The 23,128-nt window shown below is 42.2% G+C and overlaps 1 protein-coding gene across 7 annotated transcripts in view; it reads right to left on the bottom strand.

The window, feature by feature from the left end:
• The window catches only part of lpin1a (lipin 1a), a 128,034-nt gene extending 113,424 nt beyond the window's left edge, over positions 1-14,610 (bottom strand). For all 7 annotated transcript variants that reach the window (XR_010016527.1, XR_010016526.1, XM_063037474.1 and 4 more), the window contains exon 1: positions 14,481-14,610. Coding sequence is in view for 5 of the 7 variants with exons in the window: in XM_063037474.1 (XP_062893544.1) it covers positions 14,481-14,546 (66 nt within the window). In the remaining 2 variants the exon portion in view is untranslated. The remainder of the gene's footprint in view (positions 1-14,480) is intronic.
• Positions 14,611-23,128: the final 8,518 nt, after the last annotated feature.

Raw genomic sequence — 23,128 nt, forward strand, 5'->3', positions numbered from 1 at the left:
GGACACAGAGCCGGGACTCTTCTTGGACGCAGGACACAGAGCCGGGACTCTTCTTGGACGCAGGACACAGAGCCGGGATTCTTCCTTGGATACAGGACACAGAACCAGGACTCTTCTTGGACGCAGGACACAGAGCCGGGACTCTTCTTGGACACAGGACACAGAGCCGGGACTCTTCCTTGGATACAGGACACAGAACCAGGACTCTTCTTGGACGCAGGACACAGAGCCGGGATTCTTCCTTGGATACAGGACACAGAGCTGGGACTCTTCTTGGACGCAGGACACAGAGCTGGGACTCTTCCTTGGATACAGGACACAGAGCCAGGACTCTTCCTTGGATACAGGACACAGAGCCGGGACTCTTCCTTGGATACAGGACACAGAACCAGGACTTTTCTTGGACGCAGGACACAGAGCCGGGATTCTTCCTTGGATACAGGACACAGAACCAGGACTCTTCTTGGACGCAGGACACAGAACCAGGACTCTTCTTGGATACAGGACACAGAGCCGGGACTCTTCTTGGACGCAGGACACAGAACCAGGACTCTTCTTGGATACAAGACACAGAGCCGGGACTCTTCCTTGGATACAGGACACAGAGCCAGGACTCTTCTTGAATACAGGACACAGAGCCGGGACTCTTCCTTGGATACAGGACACAGAACCAGGACTCTTCTTGGACGCAAGACACAGAGCCGGGATTCTTCCTTGGATACAGGACACAGAGCCGGGACTCTTCTTGGACGCAGGACACAGAGCCGGGATTCTTCCTTGGACGCAGGACACAGAGCCGGGATTCTTCCTTGGATACAGGACATAGAGCCGGGATTCTTTCTTGGATACAGGACACAGAGCCGGGACTCTTCCTTGGATACAGGACACAGAACCAGGACTCTTCTTGGATGCAGGACACAGAGCCGGGATTCTTCCTTGGATACAGGACACAGAGAAGGGACTCTTCTTGAACGCAGGACACAGAACACAGAACACGAAGAGACAGTTCCCCACTCAGGGTAGCGGCAAACAGCCGGACCTATCCAGTGGAGACGAGAACATGAAGAGACAATTCTCAATTCAGGGTAGTGGCAAACGGCCAGACCTTCCCAGCGAAGGCAAGGACACAAAGAGCCAAAACCACACAACGATAGATAGACAGTTCTTTATCTTGGCACGAAGTGGCTCCAAGTAGCGCCAAGTTCTCGACTCGACCCCGGAACTACAGACAGCGGCTCTTGACCCACTCTGGCAGGTTAACTGGATGGACCCGCTCTGGCAAAGTAGCGTAGCAGGCTTGCTCAGGCGCGGTAATTTGACGGGCTCGTTCCGGCGAGGAGAGGTGACTTATTGGCACTCGCTTCGGAAAGGAGACTAGACTAGCTCCAGCAATGTGACTTGCTCGCATTTGCTTCGGTGACGGTCTAGCGCCAAGTAGCTGTAAACTGGACACAAAATACTGCTCGTTCAGCTGAGAATCACGTGCCTTTAATTATAGAGCCCAAGAAACACGGGGAAACATTGAATTAAAGGAAAACAAGGAGTCAACGGTCCCGATCGTGACACAAAAGAAATTTAAAGGGAACCAGGGAATAACCGATCAGGACCTTGACATATAGGGAGAAGGCAGGAGATTGGGCCTGAGAGGGAAAATGGATTGGCTATGATGAAATGATGGAGCAGACACGATGGGCCAGATGGCCTAATCCTGCTCCTAGATCTTATGGTCATATCAGTGCTCTCTTGAATGGCTCTTGATAATCTGTTGATTATCAGTAATTATACAACTAGCTTTACATATTTTGAAAATGAAGCACAATTGAAAGAAGGAAGGCTTCTGTCTGACAAAAAGAAGAGATTAATAAAGTTTCCAGTTCAAGAATGAAGCGCTTCATCAAAAGATATAAATGAAAGAAAGATGGGCTATTAATTTCAGTTGTGTGCATCGAGAATAAATTAAAAAATCAATATATTACATGAACATTCTGTCCTGAAATTGGTTAACGTCATTGTTTTGCCAACCAATATTAGAATTGTAGTTGAATAATTTAATGTTAATGCCAATACTATGCTGAGTTGGGGGGTCTTAACAAAGCAAAATATGGAAAGGGGTTTTCTTCCAGTATCTAGAATGGGGGAGGGGGTTAAATATTTAAAAATAAGGGTCTGGCCAGTTAAGAGAAAGATGAGATGAATTTTTTTATTTCTGCATGTTGAGTCTTTGGATCAAGGGCAATGAAACAGCTTTTGATCATTAGAGGTAAGTAGGTTGATTCTTGATAAGGGGATGAGGGAATGCAAAGTGCAGTTTACGGTCAAACCTTATTCAATGGTGGTGCAAATTTGAGAGGCTGAGTTAACTATCTAATTCATATGTACAGTAGGTTAAAACAGGCTAAAATCTGACAGATTTTAAGGTGGTCCAGTTTCAGCCATTAACAACAATGATGGCCGAATTCCCCTGCAGTGTCTGTTTTGACTAAATCACCAGATTGTCCTTGAGCCGGTTTCTGAGAAGAGCTTCCTTTGTAGGTAATGGATTTTACTTGCAGAGGTGTTTCTTTCCCATTGTTGTTTTGGGGCCAGACTAATGAAGATAAAACAGGATTAGGCGGTGAATATATTCAAGCCATCAAAATTGTCATGGTGCTGTAATCTAACATGTCAGTGCCTGAGTCAGTAATGTTACCATGAGATCTTGTACTTGTCTCCCTGCTGATGATATTATATTCAAAATATTTTTTCCAAGAGTAGGGCTCTTGGAATCAGAGTCTCCACCCCACCCAGTCAACTGGACATTTCCATAAGAATGCATTCTTTCTGACAGTGGCATTGATGTCTATGATCTGCAATGTGGACAAGGAGTTTTTATGTTAGGAGGCTGGAATATGGACTTTTTCCCTCACCACAAACCAGGCTGATGACAGTGTAAGTGTATTGTTTCCATGTTAGAGTGTGATGCTGGGTCAAAAGTCATTGACTTACCTACAGGAAGAGGTACCAAGGCACCAGACTAAATTATTTATGATTCCCAGCATTCTTCAGTCATAGTGCCATAGAAAAGTACAGCACAGTGACAGGTCCTTCAGCCCATCTAGACCATGCAGAACCATTTAAACTGCCTACTCCCATTGACCTGCACCAGGACCATAGCTTTCCATACCCCTGCTGTTCATGTACCTATCCAAACTTCTCCTAGATGTTCAAATTGAGCTTGCATGCACCACTAGCACTGGCAGCTCACTAAACACTCTCATGACACTCTGAGTGAAGAAGTTTCCCCTTATGTTCCCCTTAAACTTTTCACCTTTCACCCTTAACCCATGACCTCTAGTTGTAATCCCACCCAACCTCAGCGGAAAAAGCCTGCCGACATTTACCCTATCTATATCCCTCGTAGTTTTGTATATCTCTATCAAATCTCCTCTCAATCTTCTACATCCCAAGGAATAAGGTATTAACTTATTTAATCTTTCCTTGTAACTCGGGTCCTCCAGTCCTGGCAAGATCCTTTTCAATTTTCTCTGTACTCTTTCAACTTTATTTGCACCTTTTCTGTAGGTAGGTTGCCAAAACAATACTCTAAATTAGGACTCTGCAACGTCTTATACAACTTCAACATAACATCCCATCTCCTGTGTTTAATACTTTAATTTATGAAGGCCAATGTGCCGAAAGCTTTCTTTACAATCTCTTCTACCTATGATGCCACATTCAATGAATAACGAACCTGAATTCCTTAATCCCTTTGTTCTACTCCACTCTCTAGTGCCTATCAGTCACTATGTAAGACCTACACTGGTGCAACACCTCACACTTGTCTGCGTTAACTTCCATCTGCCATTTTACAGCCCATTTTTCCAGCAGGCCCAGATCCCACTGCAAACCATGATAGCCTTCGTCACTGTCCACTACACCCTGAATCTTGGTGTCATCTGTAAATTTGCTGAACCAGTTAACCACTTTATCATCCAGATCATTAGTATAGATGACAAAGAACAGACCCAGCACCGATCCCTGCAGCACACCACTAGTCACAGGCCTCCAGTCAGAGAAGCAACCATCTACTGCCACAGTCTGGCTTCTCCCACAAAGACAATGTCTAATCCAGTTTACTACCCCATCCTGAATGCCGAGTGACTGAACCTTCTTGATCAACATCCCAAGTGGGATCTTGTCAAATGCCTTGCCAAAGTCCATGTAGACACATCCACTGCCTTGTCTTCATCAATTTCCCGGTAACCTCCTCAAAAATATCTGTATGATTGGTTAGACACGACCTACTATGCACCAGGCCATGTTGGCTATCCCTAATCAGTCCATGTCTATCCAAATACTCATATATCTGGTCCCTTAGAATACCTTCCAATAACTTTCCCACTTCTGATTTCAGGTTCACAGGCCTATAATTTCCCGATTTAGTTTTAGAGCCTTTCTTAAACAGTGGGAAAATACTCAGTATCTCCCAATCCTCTAGTACCTCCCCTGTCGCTGAGGATGATTTAGATATCTCTGCTAGGGCCCCTGCAATTTCTGTACATGCCTCTCACAGGATCTGAGGGAACACCTTGTCATGTCCTGGGGATTTATCCACCCTAATTTGCTTCAAATGAAAAAAATGAAAAATGTAAGAGCAGATTATTATTTAAGTGGCAAAAATTGCAGCATGCTGTTGTGCAGAGGGACTTGGGAGTGTTCGTGCATAAATCACAAAAGGTTGGTTTGCAGGTGCAGCAGGCTATCAAGAAGGCAAATGGAACGTTGGCCTTCATTGCTAGAGGGATTGAATTCAAGAGCAGGGAGGTCATGCTGCAACTATACAGGGTACTGGTGAGGCCGCACCTGGAGTACTGTGTGCAGTTCTGGTCTCCGTACTTGAGGAAGGATATACTGGCTTTGGAGGCAGTGCAGAGGAGGTTCACCAGGTTGATTTCAGAGACTGGGGGGGTTAGACTATAAGGAGAGATTGAGTTGCCTGGGACTGGATGGGCCAAATAGCCTACTTCTGCTCCTAATGTTCTTAAGACAGCAAACACCTCCTCCCCTCTAATCTGTAGAGGGTCTATAAAGTTAATGCTGCTTTGCCTCACTTCAAGAGGCTCTGTCCATCTCCTTAGTAAATACAGATGCAAAAAAATCATTCAAGATCTCCCCCATCTCTTTTGGCTCCATGCATCAATTACCACTCTGATCTTCCACAGGACCAATTTTGTCCCTTGTAATCCTTTTGCTCTTAACATATCTGTAGAATCCTTAAGGATTTTCCTCCACATTGTCTGCTAGGCCAACCTCATGCCTTCTTTTAGCCCTCCTGATTTCTTTCTTAAGTGTTCTCTTGCATTTCTTATACTCCATAAGCACCTCATTTGTTCCTACCTGCCTATACCTGCTATGCTGCTCCAATTTTTTCTTAACCAGAATCCCTTGAAAACCAAGGTTGTTTTTACCTTTTATTCTGACAGGGACATACATGTTATGTACTCTCAAAATTTAACTTTTGAAGGCCTTCCACTTGCCAAGTACACCTTTGGCAGAAAACAGCCTTTCCCTATCCACACTTGCCAGATCACTTCTGACACCCTCGAGATTGATCTTTCTCCAATTTTGAATCTGAACCCATGGATCAGACCTATCTTTTTCCATATTTACTTTGAAACTAATGGCATTATGATCACTAGATACAAAGTGTTCCCCAACACTAAATTCTGTCACCTGCCCTGTCTCATTCCCTAACGCAAATCCAGTGTCGCATACTCTCTCATTGAGACTTGTATGTACTGATTAAAGAAACTTTCTTGAACACATTTGACAAACTTTATTCCATCTAGTCGATTTACAGTATGAGAATCACAGTCAATATGTGGAAAGTTAAAATCACCTATTATGACATCTTTATGTTCCTTGCAACAGTCTGTGATCTCTCTACAAATTTGTTCCTCTAAACCCTGTGCACTCCTGGGTAGTCTATTTTATAGGCATCCGTTAGTCTCGTGAGACTACGGATTTGCGCCTTGCAAGGTTTCCAGGGTGCAGGCCTGGGCAAAGTTGTATGGAAGACTGGCAGTTGCCCATGCTACAAGTCTCCCCTCGCCGCGCCACCGATGTTGTCCAAGGGAAGGGCATTAGGACCCATACAGTTTGGCACTGTGTCGTTGCAGAGCAATGTGTGGTTAAGTCATAATTCCATTTGTTGATCCATGCTGAGTTCCTACCATACCTCTTGCATTGAGATTACACAAATCAGGACATTAGTTGCACCATGTTCAACCTTTTGATTCCTGATTTTTTTCTGAGGTTTTACCAACATCTGTCTCCACAAACTGTTCACTATCCATTCTGACACTCTGGTCCCGTTTCCCTGCAACTCTAGTTTAAACCCCACCATGCAGCACCAGCAAGCCTTCCCGCTAGGATATTAGTCCCCTCCAGTTCCGGTGCAAGCAGAATCTTCTGTACAAGTGCCATCTTCCCTGGAAGAGACCCCAGTGATCAAAAAATCTGATGCCCTCCTTCCTACACCATTTCCTTAGCCATGTGTTAAACTGTATAGTTTTCCTTTTTCTGGCCTCACTAGCACGTGGCATGGGTAGCAATCCTGAGATCACAGCCCTGGAGGTCCTACCCTTTAACTTAGCACCTAACTCCCTGAACTCCCTATGCAGAAACGCGTCACTCGTCCTACCTATGTCATTGGTATCTACATGGACCATGAGCTTTGGCTGTCCACCCTCCTAATTAAGAAAGCTGAGGACTCGGTCTGAGATGTCCCAGACCCTGGCACCCAGGAGGCGACATACCATCTAGGGATCTCGTTCTGGTCCACAGAACCTACCTTTTGTTCCCTCACTAACAAATCCCCTATCACACAGTTCACCACTTCTCTCCCCTTCCTTTTGAGTCAGAACAGACTCAGTGTCAGAGACCTGACCGGTGTGACTTTCCTCTGCCAAGTCATCCCCCGACGGTATCAAAAGAGGTATACCTGTTGTTGAGGGGAATGTCCACAGGGGTATCCTGCACTGGCTGTTTAACCTCCTTCCCCTTCCTGACTGTCACCCAGTTTCCTGCGTCCTGCAACCTGGCTGTAACTACCTCACCACCCCCACCTCAGCTTCCCTAATGATTCTGAGTTTATCCATTTCCAGTTCCAGCTCCTTTCTGTGGTTTGTTAGAAGCTGTAGCTGAATGCACCTCACAGTTGCAGTTGTCAGGGACACTGGAGGTCTCCCTGCCTTCCCACATCCCGCAAGAGGAGCATTCTATAGTCCTTCCTGGCATCTCTACTGTTGTAACTAAGCAAATATAAAGAAAGAAAATCGATAAATAAACTGTGGGGAAAGGAAATCTGTCTACAGCTTTCGGAATGTATTCTGCTTTGGACTGGATTGAGACATTTTAGTAGGAAAAAAGAGAAAACACTTGAAAGTCAATATTCTAAATTTTACAATTAACACTACAACAGGAAGCTGTATTTCATTAGCAGTTCGAGGAGATTTGGTAGGTCACCCAAGACTGTAGGAAACTTCTGTAAGAAGTACCACGAAGAGCATCCTAACTGTTTGCATCACTGTCTGGTACTGCGGCACCAATGCACAGGATGGGAAAAAGCTGCAGAAGTTTGTAAGCTCAGCTGCAGAGAGTTGTAAGCTGAGATAGCTTCGTCATGGGCATTAGCCTCCCCACCACTGAGGACATCTTCAAATGCTGTCACCTCAAGAAACTGGCATCTGTCATTACCGATCATCCAGGTCATTGCTACCATCAGGGAAGAGTGACAGGAGCAAGAAAACATGCACTCACTGTTTTGAGAACAGCTTCTTCATCTCAGCCGCCAGATTCCTCAGTGGTCTGTGAACACTTCCCCATCTCTTCGCACGACTTATTTATTTTATATGCGTATGTGTGTATATATTTCTTATTGTAACTTACAGTATATTTTACCTATTGCATTGCACAGCTGCCACAAAACAACAAATTTCTTGGCTTATGTCAGTCATAATAAACCTGATTCCATTGTGTTGTTCCCTGCTGTTGAGAATCTCTGCTTCACATTACCTCACAGAATGTAAGTGGAAAGAATACCAAATGTTTGTGACTTGGTGAGCGACTCCTGAATGGCTACTGGCCATCGCACCTGGAAAGTTGTAAAGGTTTTAAGGCCCAGCTGACTGAAGTAGCTGAGGATCATTTCAGTTCTTCAGGTTCTGGCAAAGGTGCCTCGGGTGACCCAAGGGAACAGGATAAACATGTGGAGGTTGCCAAATTAATACCAGTCAAGAGGAAAGGATGACCAAGCACCCGAATTTTAATCAGGATCCGGAACCGCACTCCTACTTCCCTACACCGATTCTATTGAAAAGTAACAGCATTTTATAAATTTTAATGGCCTTTTGAGTCCCCCTCTGTTCCATCTCGCTTCAAACACAGGAGGTGGCCATCTGCTGGTTTCCTGACTGCCAAGTTAAAATACATTTAAATTCAGAGCTCATCAGGAGCCAAGTTGAGGTCAAGTGTTGGCAAGACTGAATGGTTCAACTTTAGGCTAGTTACTGAACAATTCTAGCGCCCCAACATGCTCATTATTATATTGAATGGACTGGTTGTCACAAGTATGGTGAGAAATGCTGAGTTACTCATTTGTAAAATGTTAACATCACCATGGAATAGTATTGGTCAAGATATCACAGGAAGGGAGCAAATCATAAAGGACCTCAGAAGGACAGAGAGGCAACATTCTTCAACTTACGAGTTTCACATGCACTCAGTGGTATGCAGGAGGTACTTAATAAAGTGGCCACTGAATGCATGTTCATGGCCTTCTGCTGCTGTAGTCTACCCACTTCAATGTCTGACATGATGTGCATTCAGAGATGCTCTTTTGCACACCACAGTAGTAACACATGGTTATTTGAGCTGCTGTGAGATTGAACCATTCTCCTCTGACCTCCCCATTAATAAGGCATTTTCACCCACAACAATTCCATTAACTGGATTCTTTTGCTTTTATACCATTCTCCGAAGTCTCTAGAGAATGTCATGCATGAAAACTCTAGGAGATTGGCAGTTTCTGAGATAGACATACCACCCTGTATGGCACTAACTATCATTACACAGTCAAAGTCACTGAGATCACATTCCTTCCCCATTCTGATGTTTGGTCTGAACAATAATTGAACCTCTTGACCCTGTCTGCATGATTTTATGCATTGAGTTGCTGCCTCATGATTAGCTGATTAGAGACTTGCATTAATGAGCAGATGTACAGGAGGATCTAATAAAGTGGCCACTAAGAGCATTTTTTTTTAATATCAGAGCTGTAAAGCCAAATGTTTGTGCTCCTGGAGTTCAGGGAGGACCAGGTCACATTTCTGAGGAAATAAAATCATTCTGCCATGTTTAATGGGTTGCGGGTAAAGAGGAGAAAAACAGAAGAAGAAGAAGATATAGGTATTGATGCCATTTTGAAAGATAAGGTAGTTAGAGTGGGCTAATATGAACTGGCCGGATAAATGGTTGTTGGAGATGGAGAGGGAAAGGAAGATGGACAGATCTTGGAGGTGGGGGGTTGCTGGAGGACTAGATGTAATGAGGATGAGTGAGTTCTCTGTGACTGGAGTGAGCATTGTGGGAGGGCAAGTAGAAAAGGGGGAAGCTGAGTGAGTGAAAGGAAGAGTGCTTGAGGGGAGAGATGGATGAATTGTCAGGTGCAGAGGGGATGTGCTTGTGTGTGTGACCACCACGAAGCTGGCGTGTAACAGAGACTTCATATTAAAAGATTTTTGCATGCACATCTTCAACTCCTCATAACTGGCATAGAGCAAGTCATCTTGCTCAGAGGGCTGCTTGGGAAAATGACTAAGACAAAGCCCAAGGTGAGGGAGGGGTGTGACTACATTACTTAATGACAGAGAAGTCATTAAAGCTGTTCATCTGTGATTGATTCATTAATGGACTGAGGGCAGTGAAAGACAAAGAACATTTAGAATCCCCTGCAAACCAGATTAACTTGAACTGACCAAGCAGAATGATTCTGCTCATGGTTGACACTGACACATCTTGCTGCTTGATCACTGTAAAGGAGTGTCTGTTAAAAGCTATTTCCCTGTTGTTGGTATCATCAAACAACTGTGGTTATTTTTGTGAACTGAAAGCACTCTCTTCCTTACTTGTGGCAAAATTTAAAGTTTTAAATTATGCACTGTTCCCAGTGGGCAGAGGTGTTATAATCAACTGACATAAAATGACTAGTAAATTTGATTTATGGTAGATAGATAGACAGATAGATAGATGAATGAATGAATGAATACATAAATAAATAAATAAATTGGAATGGAATTGGGATGGATTGAAATATCCCATAATTTGCAACACATTGCCAGACTGTCATTTTTAGATTTTCAATTTCTATTTCTAATTCTTTAAATGCAGTGTGAAAATATAGCGTTAATACTTCAATGGACAAAAAAGGGAAATATCATAGGCTAATTTTTATCAAAAATCTAGACTGGACACCTTACATCAGGTGCCAGATTCTCTATTTGCAGTTATACTAGTACAATTGGTAACATTTTTAATCAGTGTCTGAAATTTTGACACCAGCAAACCTTTTAGGTGAAAATTAACAGTGGAATTTAATGTAAGTTCAGCACCATTCTTTAAAGGAAAATTACAATAGTTTTAAAATATTAAGCATACTTGCTGAAGTACAAGTCAAATTAATAGCCATAAAACACAATTTCTGTCAGGAGATGGTTCCAATCTCATAATTAATTTTCAGCTTTGTCAAGATTTATCTCTGAATATCAAATCATATCTGGAAGCATTTCACTAATGTCAGAAGCACTGAGCACGTTCAACACAGATATGCCAATGGGCCCAGGTCTAACTTTGCAATGAAGATTGCATATGTGGGGCTGATTCTGTTCAGCATCCACTGTGTACCTGCAGCTAATGTCAGTGGAGCTGTTCTCCTACACAAGGAAGCAAATGTAACAGGAGGTCGCCCAGGCACTGGAAAATAGAACTGATGCTAAGTTTAGATTTTGCAAGTTGGGTTTGCCTTCATAGTTTTGTCTTAAATGTATGACTTTGGGTGACGATGTATGACAAATGTATGACAATGGATCTGGGGTTGAGAGAGTAAACAGCTTTAAGTTCCTCAGCATCCACATCACCGAGGACTCACAGGGTCTGTACACACCAGCTGTGTGGTGAATAAGGCACAACAGCACCTCTTTCACCTCAGACAGTTGAGGAAGTTTGGTATGGGTCCCCAAATCCTAAGAACTTTCTACAGGGGCACAATTGAGGGCATCCTGACTGGCTGCATCACTGCCTGGTATGGGAACTGTACTTCGCTTAATCGCAGCACTCTGCAGAGACTGGTGCAGACAGCCCAGCGCATCTGTAGTTGTGAACTTCCCATGATTCAGGACATTTACAGAGACAGGTGTGTAAACAGGGCCCAAAGGACCATTGTGGACCCAAGTCACCCCAACCACAACTATTCCAGCTGCTACCATCCGGGAAATGGTACTGCAGCATAAAAGCCAGGACCAACAGGCTCCGGAACAGCTTCTTCCACTAGGCCATCAGACTGATTAACTCATGCTGATTTGAGTGTATTTCTATGTTACATTGACTGTTTTATTGATTATAAATTATTATAAATAACTATGAATGCACATTGTACATTTAGACAGAGACGTAACGATATTTACTCCTCATATATGTGAAGAATGTAAGAAATGAAGTCAATTCAATTCAATTTTAACTTTTTTTTAAAATCCAGAGAGTAGTTAAATGAAACTTCCTACCTCAGAGTAGGTAAGGTGTTTAGATAGATTTAAGTACATGAAACTATAATAACAAGATATCTGTGATATCAAGTAAGTGTATTTGAAAATGTATAAGAGCAAATTCATTGAATCATGTTCTTCTTGTAAGTTTTGCTTGATCTGATAATACAGAATGAATACCCCTTATCTGAAATGCTTAGAGCTGGAAGTGTTTCGGATTGCACTGGTTCATCACACTTATGTACGTAACAGTTAAAAATTATTACATACCGTTAATATAATGTGTGCAGGGTAACAAAAGCAGCACAACAGCATCGGGAGAATACCTGGATCAGCTGTTGATCAATGACAAACAGCAGCAGGCTTTCAGTCTCCACCTATGATGCTGTGTTTTGATTAAGAGGTTACAGTACACTGTATTTGTATTTTACTCCTTTTTTTAGGTTTTATGCAAGCTATAAAGAAAATCAGCATTGTCGCCTTGTTCTGGTGTTAGACTTTCATCAGTAATGATCTTGGCCAATTCATGAATGAATTTCTCTGCTGCCTTGTGTCCAGCATACGCTTTATCACTACAAATATTTAAAAATTTAATGCTGTGCCTTTTCTTAAATTTCTGCAAACAGCCTGTCAAATGTTCAATTTTCACTTCATCGTGATAAATCTTTGCTTGCTTCATGATCAACATTCTATTAAATGGTATATATTCACTCCAACACTATCAAATCCACTCTTTCAATACATGATGGAGATATTCTTTCACTTTATGCAGTGTTTTTCTATTTTTCATTAACTTCTGTTCGTTACATACGAGAGGTCACTTCTTAGAACTGTCTCCGGCGTGCAGAGATCTGCACATCACCTGGGAACTTTTCCAACATCTTGTGGAATTTTCCATTTGTGACGTCATGTCAGAACTCAAATAAACGTTGGATTTCATAGGTTTTCAGATAAGGGATACTCAACCTGTATTAGTTTTTAAGTTTCATGATCATGAAGTTACTTTAGAAAATGAATTACAGGTGAAGAGAATGATAGTTGTCCATTTAGCATATATGATTGTCCTACTTCACTATACTCACAAAGTGAGTCAACAGGTTGATTCTTGTGGAACTGACCGGAGAATGATAGTTCACGAGGATTGTGGGAGAACTTCCTGTTGTTCTTTGAATAATGCATTGATATGTTTGCAATTCAGTGAAAGAGAACTAATCTAACAGTTTGTCACACATTGGACTATGTAGCACTCCAGCGGTTTTGCTTTGCAGTATTGCAGTATTGGCTTGTTGCCATGTAGAACACCAGTTCAGTTTGGCTCATTGTATTGGGTAACACAAGCAGAAAATCACATTAATGTCTTTCACTGCATAAACATGCAGAAAGCCAGGCAATAGATCTGGCTCTCCTATCCTGGGAAATTTTTGAGATTTGCATTCGAAATATCAACACCTTGCTTGGGCCTTGTTATGTGTATCTTCATGTAAAAGTGTTGGAGGAACTTTACTAGGTTGCCAATAAGCACACATTAAAATGACTCCTGGTATATTAATGTAAACTATTACTTTGAATGGGAAACCAGCAGTAACCACAGCCACCTTTCTTGTATGATTCCAAACACTGGGGTGTTCTCCCCCCCGCCCCTTAACTATTCATCTTAAAATGCTGTGAGTTCTCAGCAAGACCAAATCTTTTGTGAAATCACATGTGGGGTCCAGCTGAGGAGGGCTATGAAAGAAGCAACACCATCTCAGGCTTGCAGGCAGGATCCACAGATGAAGCCTTGGGATCATGCACAAACGAAATTCAAACAGACAAATGCTAGTGAAATGATTGGAACTAACAGTACTCATTGGGAAGGTACACCCCAGCAGTGGCACGCCAGGTTCCCGAAGGACTGGGGTAATTTGGAAACTAAATGGAAAAGGGTACCCCTGGCTGTGGAGGATGTCCCTATTTGTGGCACTGCTTGTGAGCCTAGAGGGGCAGAGTGCATTACAAAATGCCTGAAGTGTTCTTGCTCATCATCCCGGCCACTTTCTCCATCAATCCACCCTAGCCCTATCAACAGCTCTCTCTAGATTCTGTAACCTGGAAATAATTCATCTGATTCCTGATATAACTGCCACTATTATCTGATTGCTGTGGGTTGTCCTCAGATTTTACACAGTTACATTTTTGGCCATAGACATTTCTTTTGACTTAGCAGGCATTTGTTCAATTCTGTTCTTTTACTGGGCAGCATGCAGATTAAAATAATGAATACAATCCTTTCTTTAAATGCAGCTAGCATTTGAGTTCCTTTTCCCAGTACTGCATGGTTATAATCTCCATGGACACAAAATAGACCAGGGAAATGGAGAAAATCACTAACACACTGAACTTATACACCACATGGACTAACCAAGAGATACATCACAATATCCATAAACAGCCTTTTCAATATCCAAACCAGCGCATTAATATATAATGCAATGAAGAACTTTTCAACCAGCTCAACTCCAAACAAAATCAGGTTGCATTGCTTCAGATATCACCAAGTTTTATAAGTTTATAATTCTTTCAACTGAATTGTTAACACCACATACACAGAAATTTTCCAGCAATGCAGACATTATCTCACTTGCTTAAATCATCCTGTTTTTCTTTCGCACAACCATTAGATACGTTTAAGAAAAAAGTTACCCATGACCAAATCGATTCTGTTGGACTCCCGATGTACATAACTTCTTCATTTTCTTCTTCTGTCATTTTCTTTTTGTAAATTTGCTGTCTGATTCCCAAGTCCAAATTTAAAAACAAGCCCCGACTTCTAATCACTTGCACGACAGTGTGGTTTCTGAGGAAATCTCATCGCTGTGTATTCAGCAAGTTGCCGATCATGTTCATGTGCTAATTTTATATGATCAAGTTCTAGAATGGCCATCCAAGCAGAAACCTGAGCAGGGAGTCAGGCTGCAGTCATGCTAATCTAACCCTCAAGATATTCCAGTGTCACCAAGTAACATGTTGGGCCACAATTTTAATAGAAGGCAGAAATATAGATAAACAACTTGACAATGAAAAGTCTTCATAAATTAGTCCAAACATTTAATAAATTAATTAAGTGATAATTTGATTAATTTTAATCATTATTAAAGTATTAATAATATTTTAATGTACTTATTTTGAATTTGGTGATATCAGACTCCTCTGTTTGAGGCTATTACTTCATAATTTAGGAGAAGAAACTCAAAGAAAAATAAGCATAAATTTAAAAAAGTGATTATTTTAGTGCTTATTTGGTTGCTTCAATATTTCTGACTAAAATCATGACATTTCACTTCATGCAAGCATTCTTCATCAATATTAATAATTATTTAATGCAATAATAAAACATGAAAGGGCTCACTCACTTTACGAAAGAGAAATACAAGACCCAAAGACCAAAATCTTAACCCAGTGAAAACTATCCATACATGGCTCACGTGTCAAATGAATGAGTTTAATTGCATGCTGCTTTGAGGTGTTGTGGCTGACATGATAATCTGCATGTTTGCTGAAATTCTGTTTCACTGTAGCTGGATCACATTTGAATCACAAAGATTATTTATTGAATTAAAGAGGTAAATATATTCATTGCTCCTCTCTTGTTACTTTGCCGGAAGTCTTGCACCACTCGCTTGCACGTGTTAAGACTGAAACAAGAGAAGGTCTAAAGGCCTGTGGTATTGTTGCAAACAGAAAGGGAAGAGAGGGGCAGAAAGGGAGAGGAGGGCTGCTCTCAAATCACTATTCATCTCAAAGACATAAATGAATTCTTGATAGAAACACTCTCTATTTAACTACAGATACTGATAAAAGGAAATACTCCACTACTTTACAAAAGTTGCTGAGAATGACTGTTTCCCCACAGTGCCTAGGATAGAGTGCTTTTTAACACCAGTTAAGGGAGTGTATTATTTAATGCCATTAAGTGGAGCATTATTTAAGTTCAAAAGTTCCAAGTTCAAAATGTATTCATTATCAAAGTATGTATACATTATACAGTCTTGAGATTTGACTCCTTACAGGTAGCCACAAGAAACCCAAAAGAACCAAAAAAAAGACCAACAAACACCCAATGTGCAGAGAGAGAGAGAGAGGTAAAAAACAAATCATGTAAACAATAAAGGTAAGCAAATTGCATTTAGAACGAAAGTGAGTCCTCAGACATGAAGCCTGGAGCAGTCCGAGCAGGACCCAGCCTCAGCCTCGGTTCAGCACGTTGCAGAGTAAGTGTCACAGAGCCTGTGGACACGGAGCCCGGAGACACGGAGCCCGTGGAGAGAGAGCCCGGAGACACGGAGCCCGGAGAGACAGAGCCCGCGAACACAAAACCCGGAGACACGGAGCCTGCAAAGAGAGAGCCCGGAGAGACAGAGTTCATGGACACAGAGCCTGGAGAGACAGAGCCCGCAGACACAGAGCCCAGAGACACGGAGCCCGAGGCAGGTGGAGCAGGTCACGGCCTCATTCTCCGTGCAGCGAAGAGCAGAATAAACGTCACAGTTCAGCGAATGGAAGCGGCCCAACCCTTGCCCCTGGTTCCGACACCCTAAGTTTTCAGTCCAGATGAAACGTCTCAACCTGAACTGTTGACTGTACCCTTTTCCACAGATGCTGCCTGGCCTGCTGAGTTCCTCCAACATTTTGTGTGTGTTGCTTGGATTTCCAGCATCTGCAGATTTTCTCTTGTTTGCCTTTTCAATCCACCTGGCCTGGTGTTTAAATCGACCAAACAAATTCCATTTGCTATAAATTTCTACAGATATGCCATGGAGAGCATTCTAACTGGCTGCAACAGAGGAGCTGAAGGCAGTGTGGACAGGGCCAACGAACTTAACCTGTTCTTTAACAGATTTGACATTGTGGCCCCTGCCCATCCCCCACTTGAGCCATCTGTTGTCGGCTCCCAACACATATTCCACTCTCCCCTCCTACCCCTCCTCACAGTCCCCCACCCTGCTCTCATGACTATACCCCTTCCCCACATGAAACCACCACGGTGGGCTTCACAGCTGAACAGGTGAGAAGACAGCTGAAACATCTCAACCCAAGCAAGGCTGCAGGACCGGATGGTATCAGTACCAGGGTGCTCAAAGCCTGTGTCCCTCACTATGTGGAGTACTTCGCCATGTACTCAACCTGAGCCTGAGGCTCTGGAGGGTTCCTGTGCTGTGGAAGACGTCCTGCCTCGTCCCTGTGCCGAAGACGCCGCGCCCCAGCAGCCTCAATGACTACAGACCGGTGGCATTGACCTCCCACATCATGAAGACCCTGGAGAGACTTGTTCTGGAACTGCTCCGGCCTATGGTCAGGCCACACTTAGATCCCCTCCAGTTCACCTACCAGCCCCGACTAGGAGTTGAGGATGCCATCGTCTACCTGCTGAACCGTGTCTACACCCACCTGGACAAGCCAGCGAACACTGTGAGGGTCATGTTTTTTGACTTCTCCAGTGTGTTCAACACCATCCACCCTGCTCTGCTGGGGGTGGGGAAGCTGACAGCGATGCAGGTGGATGCTTTCCTGGTGTCATGGATTCTCGATTACCTGACTGGCAGACCACAATACGTGTGCTTGCAACACTGTGTGTCTGACAGAGTGATCAGCAGCACTGGGGCCCCACAGGGGACTGTCTTGTCTCCCCTTCCCTTCACCATTTACGCCTCGGACTTCAACTACTGCACAGAGTCTTGTCATCTTCAGAAGTTTTCTGATGACTCTGCCATAGTTGGATGCATCAACAAGGGGAGATGAGGCTGAGTACAGGGCTACAGTAGGAAACTTTGTCACATGGTGTGAGCAGAATTATCTGCAGCATAATGTGAAAAAGACTACGGAGCTGGTGGTAGACCTGAGGAGAGCTAAGGTACCGGTGACCCCTGTTTCCATCCAGGGGGTCAGTGTGGACATGGTGGAGGACTACAGATACCTGGGGATACGAATTGACAATAAACTGGACTGGTCAAAGAACACTGAGGCTGTCTACAAGAAGAGTCAGAGCCGTCTCTATTTCCTGAGGAGACTGAGGTCCTTTAACATCTGCCGGACGATGCTGAGGATGTTCTACGAGTCTGTGGTGGCCAGTGCTATCATGTTTGCTGTTGTGTGCTGGGGCAGCAGGCTGAGGGTAGCAGACACCAACAGAATCAACAAACTCATTCGTAAGGCCAGTCATGTTGTGGGGATGGAACTGGACTCTCTGACGGTGGTGTCTGAAAAGAGGATGCTGTCCAAGTTGCATGCCATCTTGGACAATGTCTCCCATCCACTACATAATGTATTGGTTGGGCACAGGAGTACATTCAGCCAGAGACTCATTCCACCGAGATACAACACAGAGTGTCGTAGGAAGTCATTCCTGCCTGTGGCCATCAAACGTTACAACTCCTCCCTTGGAGCGTCAGACACCCTGAGGCAATAGGCTGGTCCTGGAGTTATTTCCTGGCATAATTTACATATTACTGTTTACCTATTTATGGTTTTATTACTATTTAATTATTTATGGTGCAACTGTAACGAAAACCCGTTTCCCCCGGGATCAATAAAGTATGACTATGACTATGCATCACCATGTCTGGTATGGGGGGCACTGCAAAGGATCGAAAGAAGCTGCAGAAAGTTGTAAACTCAGTCAGCTCCATTCTAGGCACTAGCCTCCACTGAATCCAGGACAATGTCAAGGAGTGTTGCCTCTAAAAGGTGGCATCTATCATTAAGGACTCCCAACACCCAACGTCCAACTCATTGCTTCCATCAGGGAGAAGGTACAGGTGCCTAAAGGCACACTCTTGACAATTTAGGAACAGTTTCTTCCCCTGAACCATCACATTTCTGAATGGACACTACCCCACTACTTTTTTTGCACTACTTATTTCATTTAACTAATATATGTATGCTTGTGCACATGTGTATATATATATACACACACACTGTAATACAGTTTTATTGTGTATTACAATGTACTGCTGCTACATAACAACAAATTTCATGACATGTGCCAGTGATATTAAGTCCGATTCTGATTTTGGTATTTTTATATATTCCTTTCTCCTCACAGTTCAGCACAACATCAGTAAACTTCCTTTGGGAATTATTTGCATGTAAATAGAAAGTGTTTCTATCAAGAATTCATGGCTTTGAGATGAATATTGATTTGAGAGCTCCCCTCCTCTCCCTTTCTGCCCCCCCCCCACATTAAAGAGTAATAATAAAAAGAGAAAATGTTTCAAAAACTCAGTAGGTCAGGTAGCACCTGTGGAAAGAGAAAACAGCTAATATTTCAGTGTGAAGATCCTTTCTGAGAACAGGCCCATTGAGTGTTTCCGGTATTTTGGTATTAAATTGTATGACGGTGGATGGGAATGCATAGCATTTAAAGAACCAATACATGAATTGCAAAAAATACAAATGGCTTTGAAGTACAGGACAAAAGGTCCAATTGTAAATTACTAGGGAAATCACAGAGAGTCCTGTATCTTAAGATCAAAGCTTATAACACTGCTTGAGGAGTAGTAATCTGAGGATTGGGAGTATTTTGGAATTCAGCAAAAGATGATTTAAACATTGATGAAGGAAGTAAACTTGCGAAAACATGTAATAAACAGATTGTAACTACTTCGCTAAGAATATCAAAAGAAGGCAAGCAAATGTAAATGTAGATAAATACGGCGGGGGGGAGATTTATGATGAAAATAAGGAAATTGCAGAGCAATTAAACTAATACTTTGTGTCAGCCTTTATGGAAGACACCCAAGAACTTCACATAAGTAATAAAGAACCGAGAGTCCTGGTGTAAGTGAGTAAGTTAGAAAGAAATATAATTATATATTTAAAAAACTGTTAGATAAGTTTATGAGCCTAAAAAACAACACATCTTAAGGACAATGATCTACATCCTAGGAATTAGAATGAGACGGCCAAATGGATGGAAGATACCTTTGTTATCACCATGCAAAGTTCTATTGATTCTGGATCGGTTCCTAAAGATTGACGGGTAGCAAATGTGACCCTACTATTAAAAAAAGGAGAAAGCGAGGAAAATGGAGAACTACCAGTTTTGTTATGTATCCCTCCAGTGTTTTTTGTGTTGCTCCAGATTCCTACATCTGCAGAACTTTATGTCTACCAATTTTGTTAACCTGACATTGTTAATAGGAAAGTTCTAGAATCCAGAATAAAATGTGGGACATCAAGAAATTAATAGTAAAATTTGAGGAAAGTTGATGTGGATATTTGAAAAGGAGAGCATGTTTACTTATGACCTGAAATTTTTTCAAGATGTGTCTAATTGAGTAAATGAGGAGGGACCAGTAAGTGCGGTGTTTTTGGATTATTTGAAATCATTTGGTAAAGTCCCGCAGAGAAGGTTGGAGAGCAAGGAATTAGTGTGTAATTAATATTGTGGATTGAGAATTGATTAACAGATGCAAAACAAAGAATGGAAATAAATGTGTTCTACTTGGCTTGGAGGGTTGTGATGAGTGGGGCCAAGGACAATCTATATCAGCAATTTGGCTGATGGAAACCAAACGTAACATTCCCAAATTTTCTGACTTGGCAAAACCCAACAGGAATGTAAGTAATGACAAGATCGAAAGAGGCTTCAGAAGAATATAGACAGTGATCAAGAACCTGACAAATGGAGTACAATGTGGGAAAATGAAGTTATCCAACTTAAGTACAAAAAAATGATACTGAGTATGTTTTCCACTGTTGAAGGGCTGAAAAATTTGTTGTTCATGGGGACAAGTCACCAAAAGCCAAACAAGTGTCGTGGGGCAGGCTGGGTAAGGAAACTAACCTTCCTTGGAGGATAGTGATGAGAGGGACTATCTGGCAATTTCAAATTCACAGTTACTTAGACTAGTTTCTTTGTTTTAAAACCCCGGGTTTTCATTTATGTTTCGCAGTTAACAGGATAGAATTTGAAGACATTCAATGGTGTGTGTTCTGGCTACTAACCAAGTAACTAAACCAATACACACAGCCCACATCCAGAACTCTTAACCCACATGCTTAAACTACATTTCCACTGTTCTTCCCAAAATGTTCCCGTTCCAAAGCAAAAGCAGCTTCTTGGATATTCGGGATAACAATTGCCATAAAAACTTAACATTCATCATTAAATGGAGACAAATATTGGAAGCAGAGGAAACATAACAATGATGTATTTGAAGATCTACTGACTGAGGGTGAACTTCTTCTCCATGTTTTCAACACCAGCACTTTCTTACAAAAATAATTCAACATACAGTCTACCGGTTCTATAAATTGGGGCCGAACAGATATGTTACGAAAATCTCTAAATGTTAAACTGTTCTCATAATTGAGAATTCAAAGAAATCAGGACCATGGTTTCTTCGAATTCTCTCTGCAAGAAAATCAGAGGTTAAGGCAAGGAGTTTTAGACGATTGAGGGTTATGGAGAACAGGAAGAAGCTAAGATTGGATCAGTTGTGAGGCTGTATGCCCAAACAGATTCAACAGACCATGACGCCAAATCTTGGGTAGCAAGACGATTGGGAGGTGTGCCTCAGTTGTTTTACAGTTTATAAAAATAACTTGGATGAAGACAGAAGGGCAGAAAATACAGAAGCTTGAAAACCCACACCACTGGGTCGGAATGGACCTTTTGTACATTAAAGATGGATTCCTGACTTTTCAGTCTACCTTGCAGCTTGTTGTCTGTCTGCACTGCACTTCTTTCTGTAACTGTAATTTTAACACTGTATTCTGTCACTGCCTTTTCCTTGTACTACATCCATGTACTGCTGTTTTGATCTGATCTGTTGGGCTGGCTTGCAAAATTAATTTCTTTTTTCACTGTATCTCAGTACATAAGACATTAATAAAGGAATTCCAGTTCCAAAATATGTTTGTTAAATTTGCTGATTGCATAAAGGTAGGAAGAAAAAAAAGTTGTAAAGGACACAGAAGGAGGCCACAGATTATGTTGTGGGCACTGATCTAGTAAATGGAGTACAATGTCTCGGAAATAAATATATTATCAAAATACTGAGAGGTTGCAGGGATGCAGAGGGATCTGGGCATATGATTCACAAAAGCCTAGTAATAGGTATAGAAACCAGTAAGGAACCAAATATAAAAGTAAGGAGGTTATACTTCAGTTACATAGGATTTTTGCATAGTAGGGGAATTAAGGGTTATGGAGAAAAGGCAGATAGGTGGAGATGAGTCCATGGCCAGATCAGCCATGATCTTATTGAATGGTGGAGCAGGCTCGATGGGCCAGATGGCCTACTCCTGCTCCTATTTCTTATGTTCTTATGACATCAGTGAGACCAAATCTGGACTAACATGCACAGTATTGTATCCTTATTTGAGGAAGAATGATTCAATAGCACTTCACAGAAGTTTACTAGATTAACATCTAAAACAAGTGAGGAAAGATTGGATTGCCTGGACATGTACATTTAGAACTTTGGAGGAGTGAGAGGGACATTGCCTGGAACATATAAGATCCTGAAGGATCTTGAAAGGGTGGATGTGGAGAGGATGTTTCTGTTTGTTGGGGGGTATCTTGAATAATGGTCAGTTCATTGGTTGCAAGTTAAAAATCCATCACAGATATAGTGCAATTAAAATTCAGACATATTTGGAATGAAAGCACACTGTTTTCATCAGTTCATTTATTCATTGTGTGCCTTTGATAAAGAAAAATCTCCACCCTCTATCTTCCACCAGTACCTCTTTTAAATGATTTCAACAGTAATGTCTCTGTTACTGTTGTCTCCAGCTTGAGTTTCATCTTCACTGCTCCAAAAACAACAGTTCATATTTCCTCATAGATCAACCTGTCTTCATTAAAGACAAGAAAATCTTCAGATGCTGGAAATCCAAGCAACACACACAAAATGCTGGAGGAACTCAGCAGGCCAGGCAGCATCTATAGAAAAGTGTAAACAGACAAATTATACCCTTCATCAGGACTGGATAAAAAGATGAGAAGTCAGGATAAGAAGATGGGGGAAAGGGAGGAAGAAGTACAAGGTGGTAGGTGATAGGTGAATCCGAGAGGGGGCGGGGGTGAAGTAAAGGGCTGGATGATTGGTGAACTAGATAAGTGGCTGGAGAAGGGGGAATCTGATAACAGAAAGTAGATGACCATGGAAGAAAGGGAAGGGGCAGGAGTACCAAATGGAGGTGATGGGCAGGTAAGTAGTTCATGTGAGAGAGGGAAAAGGGAATGTGAATGGAGGAGTTGTGGGGGCAATTACCAAATGTTCAAGAAATCGATGTTCATGCCATCAGGTTGGAGACTACCCACACAGAATATAATATATTGC

This window comes from Mobula hypostoma, chromosome 2 (genome assembly GCF_963921235.1).
Source record: "Mobula hypostoma chromosome 2, sMobHyp1.1, whole genome shotgun sequence".
Lineage (NCBI taxonomy): Eukaryota > Metazoa > Chordata > Chondrichthyes > Myliobatiformes > Myliobatidae > Mobula > Mobula hypostoma.